The following is a 12,324-nucleotide window of genomic DNA, read 5'->3' as shown; positions in this document are numbered from 1 at the left end:
TGCCAACCCCAAGTATTCAAAAATCACAAGACAGACACCTCCAAAAATCATGAGATTTTATTTTTTTTAAAATGGGGTTCTTTTTATTTGGTTTCTGTTTTTTGAAGCTTTGTGGTGCATGGTCACATTTGCAAGCTTTTCTCCACAACCATGAGGACTAGAAATTTACTGTTTTTGTTTAAAAGGTGATATTCTCACCTAATCACATGCTTCCAGGAGCTCGGTGTAACGCTGGCAGGCCAGATGCCAGCTTTTATCCAGGCTGCAAGCATTAGCTAAAAACTGACAACCTCATAGCTAGAGACCAGACCAGGTATGGTAGTTTTCCTCAAAATAGGTATTAGTCTTATAAGAATGTATTTAGTATTTAGACTCTATGAAATGCTGGTAAGTTGCTGCGTGCCTTAAACTCACGGGTAACGTTAGTATTCCATGCTATAAGAAAATATGTACGTTTTGCTTCTTAACTTTGAAAATGTTTGCTCTGAACTTATGAATTCAGGCACAGGAATCATTCCCTTCCCCCCCGCCAGGAGGCGGGGACAGGGGATGCTCTTGGGCACCATGGCCCCCTGCCCAGGACAGATTGAGGGACCCTGGCCCTCCATAGGAGCCTGGGCTCCCCTGGGCAGCTCTTAGCATGGCCTACCTCCAGTTTGCAGCCTGACCACAGGGTGGGGAGGAGGATGAGCAGGGCCACAGGGGAATAAGAGGGGCAGGGCATGGGGCTCCTACATGTGTATATGTTTGCTTTCTTTAATCTGTTAACATTCCTTTTTCCTAGTTAATAATAAACCTTTAGTTAGTTTATTACAGGATTGGCTCCAGGTGGTGTCTTTGGTGTAAGATCTAGGGTACCAAATGATCTGGGGGTCAGTGACTGGCCTCTTGAGACTGGGAGAAAATTGCATATTATGTGATGTTTTGTGTAAGTGACCATTTATCACTAAGTCCAGTTTGTCTGGGTGGCAAGATAGACTGGAAAGTCTAAGGGGACTGTCTTTGACTCCATGGTTAAGTGTTACAGTGATCCAGGAGTTCACATTTGTTACTGGCCTGGTAAAATCTAGTAATAAAACTCCCCACCAGTTTAGGGTCTCTGCCCTGTTTTGACAGTCTATCCTGAGGTAGACACGGGCACTCACGGTTGTGAGCCAGATACATGACGGGGGCCTTTAATAAAACCATCAAATATTCGCAGTTAGATCAAGAGATTAGCAACACGGCCCTGCCCCTCAGGAAGTCCCATTAGCAGGGTGGGACAAGTTTCTCCAATGACACAACTGCAGAAGGCCTCCCTGGCCCCTGCTCTATCACCTCACTCACCTTTGGTCTCCCTTCCAAGGACCAAACTCATCGGATCCTGCTTAGCTTCCCTCCCGCTAGGTAATTTCACCCCTCTAACGTCAGAGAAGCGGGGTAGGGATAAGGGGGTTTGAAATTCCCACCTGCCGCCGACCGTTGGTCTCGCATTGTCTCCGCCGCCCCCTGCGGCTGCGTGAGGTCCTAGCTCGGGCGGCGATAGGCCCTGGCCCCCGTGGACAGGCCGCCCCCTGCCTGCCCGCCAGCACAGGCAAACCACCAGCAGGGAGTCCGCCCCCCTCGGCAGACAGGTGTCACACAGGATGATCTGCCTACCCCCGCCAAGCAACAGAGAAGCTGGCTCATGATGGCCTGGGAGCAGCCCCCCGCTTTACCCACAAGAGGGGACCTGCTTTGTCTACACCCAGCTCAGACATCCCCATGCAGGCTCACAGACACGAACAAAAGTGCACCTGAAGGACAAGACACCCTTTGTCCTATTGCATTGACAGATCAGCAGCCCCCTGATGACATGGCATAGTGCTAGGAAGGGAAAGGGTGTGGGAGGAAACATTACTGCTGTAAAATCTGCGTAGGAGTCAATGATCCACTCTCTTTAGTCTTTTGTGACCTAGACACAGACCATGGGGATAGATCATTATCAACAGAACTAAGTCAAGGGACAGAGGCTTGCAACAGCTTGTATACCATAGGTAAGAATAAAGACAGGTTTCAGAGTAGCAGCCGTGTTAGTCTGTATTCGCAAAAAGAAACGGAGGACTTGTGGCACCTTAGAGACTAACAAAGTTATTTGAGCATAAGCTTTCGTGAGCTACAGCTCACTTCATGATGAAGTGAGCTGTAGCTCACGAAAGCTTATGCTCAAATAACTTTGTTAGTCTCTAAGGTGCCACAAGTCCTCCGTTTCTTTTTGCGAATACAGACTAACACGGCTGCTACTCTGAAACCTGCTTCTTTTAAAGGGTTTTAAGCTGCAGGGATATGATCACAAACGACGTATGATGCAAATTTTCTCTAATTTAGACAGTCAGGTGCCATCAGACCTCTTTCTCAAATAGTGGAGTTCCAGAAAATTACTTTCCTCCAAACACACGACTTGCAACAAAACAGTCTTAAGAGCAATACAGGTCTCAGTGCAAAGTTTTAGCAAACATTTATTTTGTTTAAGCTAAGTCACAATACCATAATTTATTTGCGAAATCGGTCTACAAATATTTAACTACATAATACATTGATCTGGTGGTCAGAGAAGTAATAAATAAAGCCATGTATAGCTCTGTAAAAATAAGTTTGATAGTCATAACTTCTTAAAATATCAGCAAAATCTAATATTTCCCTAAGGGTCATATGTCAAAAGTAAACACACACAATTTTCTTCAGAACAAATCGTTTTACATAACAATTTGCACAAATTTAAATATGATCTACACTTTAAATCTCATGTACAAAACAGGATGTGAAATTAAATGACTGACATCAGTGCTGAGAACTAGTGCTACAATAGCAAATATAATTCCTGGTTAAAAAGAAGAAAGATCAATTTTTAATGTGCTAATTCTAATCACAGTTCAATGGAATTATCCAAAAATTTAAAATACATGCAGATACAATAAAATCTTTATTCTCAAAAACCAGACAAGTAGAACTTATGGTCAATAACATCATTAGCTGCCAAAACTGGATTATTAGTATGTGAGGCAAATCACATTAAAAAAACTTTACACCATCAAAAAGCTAAGGTTGGTACTGAGTCTATTTTCCATATTAACTATGCAACAAGTCTTTAAAAGCAAATCACAATTTGAAGAACACACTATTAAGTACTCTACTGATCTACATCGGACTTTGTACATTGTACTCTGACATTCAATACCACTTTTGAAAACATTACATTCTGAATCCAAAACAGTTAACTATAGGTGAGTTGTGTACTTTCGGATAAACTGCTACAAATGTAAAGCTTTACAGAATGTTGATGTACTGAAATACACACAGTAGTTTCAAATATTAGGCCCTAAAGTATGAAATATAAAAACTTAAGACCTTAATGGAATTTCTGTTAAAGCCAGACAGCTTGAGGTCCATCATAAAAGATCATGTCAATCAATAAAGTAAGGTGACATTCTTCTAAGTAGCTGCTGAAGACTGGACAATAAAAAGGAGCCGGTCAATATTACTAGCCTCTAGAACGGATGACAGGATTTGTTAAACTATGCTAAAGAATGCAAAGATATTACTGCCCATCTCGGAATGAGCCATTTAGTGATTAGAGCAAAGTACGGGGAATCACAAGATCTGGGTTTTATTCCTATCTCTGCCACTGACTTGCTGTATGGTCGTGGGCAAGTCACTCAAACTCCGTGCCTCAGTGTACCCATCTGTAAAATGGAGTGATTACACATCTTTGTAAAGTGCCCTGAGGCCTTCAGATAAAAGCCAGTATCACACAATCACTTCCTATGGAATGAATTATGAAGAATGGAGTAGAAGAGCCTAGTAGGTGAACAGTATGGAAAATAATATTGTATGGAAAAATATTAGTAAACTATATTTACAAAAGTAACTTGAGAACTGAAATACACCACCAGATTAGCCTTCCAAAAGCATTTTAACTACTGTGCACATTAAATTCAGAGCATTTACAATCACTGAATTTTTGTTTGTGCTCTTTCAAAATAACTACTTTTGAAGTTAGCAGACTATACACTGAGATAATTGAATATTGGGAAACAATACTGATTAAAATAGCCAATTTTAAATAAACTGCCTAAGCATATTTGCCTTGTCTATTTATAACATTTTAAATTTTCTACTGTGTTTAAAATGAAACATTTCACTATACCTGGGATGTAAGTAAATACAAAAATATATTTTCCTGCATGCAGCAGGGTGGGGAAGTTTGGGAGAAGAGTGTTGACACAAAAGGGCTGGTTTTACCAAAAACTAAAAAAGTGACATAAAAAGAGACATGGGAATAATATGAATATAATCCAAAAGTAAATTTTATGGTAACATTTTAATGTAAGTCTGTAATATGCAATTCTTATTATTCTTATATTAATCTTTGTGTTTTTATCTTCAGTACTAAATATAGATTACCTAAAATATAAACATTTTATGTAAAATATAAATCATATTCATAGAAAACAGGCATGAATGTACACTTCAGGTAACAGTTACACATCCCTGTATTTCCTTATTTAGGACACAATTATGCAAAACTGACTCATGTGGGTCACCTTCTCCCCCAGGAGTTGTCCCACTGAAGACAGTGCAACTATATGCTCTAGTAAGGTTTGTTTGCAGGCTTCAGTCCTTAGGCCCCAAATTCACAAAGCACTTTGCTAACTTGGGACTTTAATACCTAATTTCAGAGTCTACTTTGTACCCAGATCCTACGAGCACTACTGAGGGTAGTGATTTTTACTATGAATAGTCCCGTTGCTATCAACAGCACTACATCTATTAGAGACCACAGGGTTGAGCCTGTAGGACCCTAACCTAGGTTTTTAAAGCATAAGAATGAAGAAAGAAGTTTAAATACAGCATTATTAGTTTGGAAGCCTGCACATAATCATACAATTTTTTTTTTTTTTGTAGACAAGGGTTGGGCTTTTTGTTGTTAAATCAGATACTTTGCAATTTTCAACAAAAACTTTGTAAGGATTCAGGGTTTTTGCATTTGCATATGTGGCCACTTAGATAGCATGAAGGATTAAAAAGGCTCACACTACATACTGTCAATTGCAAATTAAACCAATTAACTAAGTTTAAGTTATCACTGACAAGTTGGTGCCAAAGATCAAAAAACCCTATATTTTAAAATGGCCATAAATATGGATTTAAAAATAAATCATAGTAATACAAGTTCAATATGACAGACCAAAAGAGAGATCAGGCAAGTAACATGCATTTTTAAAATAGTCTTCTTGTATGCTTCAGCATTAAAAATTAAAAGGAAATTTACAATGAAAATTCAATGAAATGTTAAAATCCTGGTTAAACCCCAAAACAACAAGTTGAAGACAAAATGCCAAATTCTGCTTAGGTGGTTATATGCAATTCCCCTGAAGAAAACAGGGACACATATGTGAAATAGCAGTTTTTGGCTCAGCACAAGATTTTATTTTAACACAGCTTTTAAAAAATATTAGAAACTGGTTCTTCTGAAATGATGGTGCATATTATCTGTTTAGGTATTTATACTGTGCTCATTGCTATGGCATAAATGCTTTCCCACCATACATCCCCAGAACAGCCTTGAAAGTACTGCATTACAAAAGTTAAATGATTTCTCAGACTTTCCTCCCTGAGGTTACCTTTGTCTCAACACACTTCAACAAATCTTACAAAGTCAATGTCATAATGATCTAGCTTGTTAGCATGGTAAGGATACAAATACAAACACCCACCAAAATAAAGTCGCTTCAAAGCTTCCTAACATCACTTTGAAATAATCCTCTATTTTATACACACTTAAGTGACTGACCTCCCAAAGACCCACTGGGGACACGGACTTCAAGCAAAAAGCACCCATAAGACTTAAAATTTTAGAAAAAAATCCAGATCTTCCTCAAGATAGATTTATTGCTGCTTATTGGTCCTGAGAAAGCTTTAAGCAACAATACATTTGGAAGTATTTTATCTGCTGCATTTTTTGTTCTGAGGAAGCATGTGGGTCCTGAGATTTAAAAATAAAAAAAATTTCTTCTTATGCGCTCGTATGTGGAAAATGCTTTACTGTGAAGATCAAATATAAACTACTCTGCCACTGAAAATTTGTCAGCACACTACATTTCTTATCCTCGTAGCAATTTTTGATTTTTTAAACTGCACTTTAAAACAAAACAAAACACTGAAGGCAAAGTCCATAATATGAAAAGCTAAGAAAGAAAACCACATAGCTGTAGAGAGTTATGGGTCCTTCATTTTGGGGTGGCTTTAAAGGGCTTCTGATTTAATGAAGTAACTCCCTTCTTGCCATTAAAAGCTATGGTATGATATTTTTTGGCCTGAATGTGAGAAAATTTTTCATACTACATGAAAAGGCAACTTCAGGCAATGAAATAAATCAACAGTAAATTAGAATGCTCACACCTTTGTAAAAAAAAAAAAAATTAAAACATGGACCCACTATCACTACTTCTCAAGAAAAACATTTGGTAGCCTAAGTAAGATTTTTTTAATGTCAAATTTGCATAATGCTCAGCTCAGCTTCAATATTTTAAATAATTACTCAATTTGCTTTTATAAAAACTCTACAAAAAGATGTTTTTAAATGCTTGTAAAAGTAAGCGTTTTCACTGATAAAATTCTAGTCATGGATAACGTTCTCTGAATATATAGCTAAATCTCATATCTTATTTTACAAGTGTTTTTTTCTGAGTGTATGGTCTAGATAAATTACTCTTATTCTTCTAAACACATGATCTAAAGTTTTAACATTGCACATTTTTATCATGTGATTTTTTGTTGCTTAGTAACTTTCAATGAGATAGTGCTTAGTAACCTTCTAGTGAGCTGGTGTGAAGTGATCTATAGGTTTTATTTCATTGGTCATTGGCTCTGTCCATGTTTTCCATTATCCTAGTAAGACGTATGTTCAGAAGTCTAATTTGACTGTCAATATGGTCAATCTTCTCCTCAAGGCTGCTGCTGCTGTTTCTCCTCCAATAAAATCCAACGGGTCCAGTCATGAAGTAGACTGCTACAACAAAGCACAGAGGCAAGACTGCATGCTCTGGTTCTCCTTCATACTTCTGGAGGATGTATACACATGAGAGGGCAAACAGAGCAACTCTTACAATCCAGAAGAAGCGACCAAACAGCATATGTAAGAGACAGAAGAAGAATCCAAGGAAGATAGAAAAAAACCAATAGGCAAGTAAAACAGCACCAATCAGCAGAAGAACACGCGTAGGGTTGTTGGCAACTGCTGCAGGGCTGAAATAATGAGTCAGGTTGGAAGCTGAAAAATAAAAACAAATTTATGAGAAATTAAAAGATAGTTTAATTACATCCAGCAAAGGTAAGTGTAAACTGTGAGCATAACAACTGAAGGGCCATATATCTGCAGAAGTTTCAAGGCTGTGGTTTCTAGAGAAAAAAAAAAGGGGGGGGGGGGTGGGGGTGTGTGTGACCAAATTACTGGATAATGATAAATACATATGTACCCCCGTGTGTCTCTTTCATATACCAGCAATCATTAGATTATTTCTATGGTTGTGACTGAGTGAATTCACTTCAGTTAAAGAGAGGGCCACACTAGTCCAGGGCATAAAGTTTAGAACTAAGATCAAGGGTAAATATGGTCTTCATGTAGTAACATTTAGATATTATTTGTTAAGCTGCATTCAGCATCACACAACAGAATAGTACATCCACCTTTAGGATCACGACTATTTCTACCCTTTGTTTCTTTTCATTCTCCTCCCCCTCCCCCATCTTCCTTTGTTTCTCTGCCCTTTCCTTGTGTCTTTCCTTTTCCCCTCTGCATTTCTTTCCCTGCAGCAACTCTCAGTTTACCCTTCGGACTTTTTCCTCATCCCATTCCACCTGATAAAGCGATCAGCAATAAAATAACGACAACATGTAAAGAGATTAATGACAGGAACTCCATCTGCACGCAAGACTGCTTAAAATTATTCAGCTTTGTGGAGTCTAGATCCCAGAACCATTAGGAAAATAACTTAGTTGGAAAAACAGTATTTTAATTTTTAAAGTGTCTATTTTTGCTCTATTACAAAAACAAGTCATTGTAATCAGAGAGCCACATATCCCAAACTTTTCCTTCAAAATTCACAGAACACTGGTGCAAGGTGCTATTTCCTAGGCAAGGTTTATAAGCACAAACGAGTGTGTCACCATATTAGAGCACCTGGGCAAGCCACAGCAATATGCCCTTGTTTCGGAAAAGCTAGGAATTCAGTCAAACCAAAGAAAGATATTACATTAGAAGTGGAGAGAACATTCTACTACTAACTATTGCAAAGCACATTATAGAAAAGTGCTCCGTTAACTTCAACAAGGTTTCCATCATTAAATGACACACTTAGTGATAAAAATCCTCTTAATTTATTCCTGTTCCAGCTCCAGTGTCTGATCTACAGCAATCCTAGGACCCATGGGTCTTCTTTTCTCTCTTACAGATAGGAAAGGAGTCACATTTACAGAGTGCTCTATATGACCAGACTTAGCATTAAGAATGTTACAAATATCAGAGATGGGAGTAAGAAAAGGGAGAAATAAAGAGCAGGGAAAACAAGAGAAAACTTAGGTACAGGCAAGGAAATGTACAAAATGAAGGAAGGAAAAAAAATGTGAAAATACCAGGAAAAATTATGCAGATCTTTTTCATTCTTTTCTAAAGAAAACTTTCTAATAACTGTCCTCTCTTCAGAGAAATATTTTCAAGGCACCCTCATCATGCTAACACAGTAAAGTGATTAAGCTACACAAACCCTTTAAAAGTTTTATTTCCCATACCCCTGCCCAGAGAATTTAACAGTGTTGAGTCCTGTTTACAGAACAAATATAGCAGCAGTGCAAAGCTTTTCTCATACTGCTTTACCAAAATACTTCACCTGCTTCTGGAGTGTTGAGGAGCGTTGGGATAGATGGAATTTCAGGGATTACATTATAAGAAAAGGAGAAACAAACTAGAGGTAGAAACTAGTCCCCACCAACACTCTAGAAGGGGTAGCTACCTAAACCAGCCCTCACAGTTGCATACTCTAGGTGCTCCAGAAACTGTCCTCTCCATTCTCTTTAGTGGATGACACCCAGTCACAAGTCTCAAAACACCCAGTGAAGAACAAAGATTAACCACTAACCTGTCCAGATTTAGAAAGCTACACAAGACATCTCTTTGCCCAGATTTTCAACTCAGTGAACTATCAGCTCTTGGATTTTAGCTCACTGGTCAGATCTCCTTCCATTCTCTGCTTCAAAGCTACAGAATGCAGAGTAGCAGGATTGTTTTACTTCTTTTGTTTGGAAGTATTAATGACAAAATGTAAACCCTGGAAGTGCTCCCAGAAATTGTGGTGATGGATGATTTATAAATGCATGTAATAACAGGTATCAAAGATAATACAAATGCAAAGGTAATACATACCTTCTTAATATTCTCCATCCTCCCCATACCTGTAAAAACATCCATAAGGATTACCTGCATAATTTTGGGTTTAATAGACATCACACTTACCATCAATTCCAAGAACATCCAGCACATCAGTCCATATTCTCCAGAATGTGTCTACTAATACATCCACACCGTAAACAAATCTTTCTGTCAGCCTTGAGAAAAACTGTAAAATAAAATGCTACTGTAAAGAATGACCATTGGAAATCAACCTTGAGGGGTTTATGCAGTTTATTCAGTTTTCAGTACATCTTAAACAAACAAACAAACATAAATATATAAATATATATATATATAAATATATACATATATTTCCCTTTACCATAGTATCTGCGTGCCTCCAAGTATTTAAAAATAAATGTAGCAAATCTTTCTTTCGTTCCAGATCACAGGAAAAACTGAATTAACATAGGTTTTTGTTTGCCTGCTTGTTCATATTTGTGTGTTATTTGCAACAAGTTCATAACTGGTGTGTGAAAACCAAAAACTCTTTCAATGCAATTCTCAGATATTTACTGAAAACCTGACAGGTCCATAAACAATGTGGACAAAACTACACAAAACTTTAACGACAGTGCAAATTATACTCATTCAATTCAGCAAATTACATACCTTCATGTTGTTATGATACAGAGGGAGTTAAGATTGGGAAATGTGAAGTTAGAAGATTGAATGAGAAAATGAGTACACCTGAAGGCTGATTTGGTTTCCTTTGGGAACAGCCTAATCTAAATTTGTTTTGAAGATTACTCTACTTGTTAGTCTTATTTCAGTTCTTGTGTGTATCCCTGAAGAATCTGACCTGAATCCCTAAGAAGCCTTCTGAAGGTTGTCACTATAAAATTCCTGAACAAAAAGCTATCGAGATTATAGGTGAAAAAGATGGATATTTGGCTCAGCTTGCTTCATCTAATCTAGCACCTGCATCTTCCATGCTGCTCCCTAATTTACTGCCAGCTATTGTGCAAGAACCTTCTCCTGGCCTCCTAGTGACATCCAGCTCAGCCTTCCTCTCTCTCCATTTCAACAATCTTATCTGAACACATTTTCTTCTCCTCCTTGCCCAAGTGTCTTGATTCTTTCCCTCTGACACTTTACTGTATTGAATACAAACAATGCTGTAACTATATTTCAAAAAGCACTGTGACAAAACTGAAATATATGCTCTGTATAAATCGTTTAGTATTGCTTCTAATTTACTCTCCAGCACTAGTTTAATAATCCATCCTATTTGTACTAACAACGAGAAGGAAGCCAAAGATTTCTCATTCAGTTTTTGCTTGGGAGGGTAGGGAGTTCTCAAACCCAGTTTTTCTTTGCTATAGAGCACTAGGGGACAGAGGGCCCTGGGTCCACAATGTGAAAGTCATTGGCCACCGCTTCTAAACAGCACGAACCTGCGCTAGTATCTGGTGGATCAGAGACGCAGAGCAGCCACCCACAGAGGGAGCCCGACAGCTCGCAGCGCCCTCCCCGTCCCGCCCCATGGCCCCCGGGAAGGCTCTTTTCCTTACGATGGGTTAATCCTAATCGTTAATCCTCACGATGGGTCTCCTTTAAGTTTTCGGGGGAGCAGACTGTCCGCGCGGAGGGGGGCTGTTTCTACGCTCCTACACCAGCTGAAAAAGGTGCACGCCCCGAGCGTCCCCCCTTCCAGCCTCGCCCCACGCCCCCAAGAGACGCTTCGGGGTGAGGAGGCAACGAAGGCAAGCGGCCCCCGTGGGGCTTTCAACGATTCCGGCTCCCACCCCCCCACCTCCACCCCGGGCAGACCCCCCCCCCGCGGCTCCCGGGCAGCCTTAGTCCCCGTAGGGCTGGCGCGGGGCGCCCGGGAACTTGCGGGGCTTGCTCGGGGCGGGGGGGCCTGCGCCGGGGGGGGGGAGGGGGCTGCGGGGAGCGCCGGGGGGGGGAGGGGGCTGCGGGGAGCGCCCGAAGCCGGGACCGGGGCGGCGGCGCGGGATGGCGGGAGCCGGGGGGAGGGATCGGCCGCAGGGCCCGCGCCTTTTCCTCACCCCGCTAGGGGAGGGCAGGGGGCTCGGGGCTCGCCGAGGGCGGGGGGGGGCTCGCCGGGGGGCTCGCCGGGGGCGGGGGGGGGGCTCGCCGGGGGCGGGGGGGGTCTCACCTTCTGCAGGGCCCGCACGTTCTCCTCGCCGAACAAGCTGCTCACCCCCTGGTAGATGCCGCTGGCCGCCCGGCGGAAGCTGTTCTGCTTGTCGGCGCCGCGGCTCCGGGCCGCCCAGGCTCCCGGTCCCACCACCTCGCCCAGCAGCAGCAGCAGGAGAAGCAGCGCCAGGCCGGGCACGAGCCGCCCCCTGCCTCCCGCCGCCATGTCGCTCAGCCCGGCCGAGCCCCCCTAGCGCCGCCGCCTGAGCGCGAGGAGCCTGTGGCCGCCGCTCCCAGCATCCTCCCGCCCGGCGGGCCGCGCAGGGTCCCGCGGCGGCTGCAGCGCCCCCTGCGGGAGGCGGAGTGACAGGGCCGGTCCCTCGGGGCCGCCCGCCCAGGCGCCCGCGGCGAGCCCGGGCCGCGTAGCGCTCGTCGCCGGGCGGCGTGACGGGCAGCGCCCACAACGCAACACACACACGCTGCACACCCCTGACCTCACAATACACAGAGTGCACACCCCTCACCTCACAGTGCACACCCCTGACAGTGCTACACGCACACCCCACACCCCTCACCTCACAATACACCCACACCGCACACCCCTCACCTCACAATACACCACACCGCACACCCCTGACAGTGCGACACGCACACCGCACACCCCTCACCTCACAATACACCCACACCGCACACCCCTCACCTCACACTGCACACCCCTGACAGTGCGACACGCACACCGCACACCCCTCACCTCA

General features: G+C 42.2%; 1 protein-coding gene across 1 annotated transcript; it reads right to left on the bottom strand.

Moving 5' to 3' along the window:
- Positions 1 to 6,588: 6,588 nt before the first annotated feature.
- On the bottom strand, positions 6,589 to 11,868 carry BRI3BP (BRI3 binding protein). Its single transcript, XM_084649219.1, has 3 exons — positions 11,589 to 11,868; positions 9,530 to 9,632; positions 6,589 to 7,291 (listed from the first exon to the last, which is right to left on the bottom strand). The coding sequence occupies exons 1-3, from the start codon at positions 11,793 to 11,795 to the stop codon at positions 6,873 to 6,875; spliced, it is 729 nt and encodes a 242-aa protein (XP_084505345.1). The 5' UTR covers positions 11,796 to 11,868; the 3' UTR covers positions 6,589 to 6,872.
- Positions 11,869 to 12,324: the final 456 nt, after the last annotated feature.

This window comes from Lepidochelys olivacea (assembly GCF_965140295.1).
Source record: "Lepidochelys olivacea isolate rLepOli2 genome assembly, chromosome: 15".
NCBI lineage: Eukaryota > Metazoa > Chordata > Testudines > Cheloniidae > Lepidochelys > Lepidochelys olivacea.
This window is presented reverse-complemented; position numbering and strand designations above follow the sequence as displayed.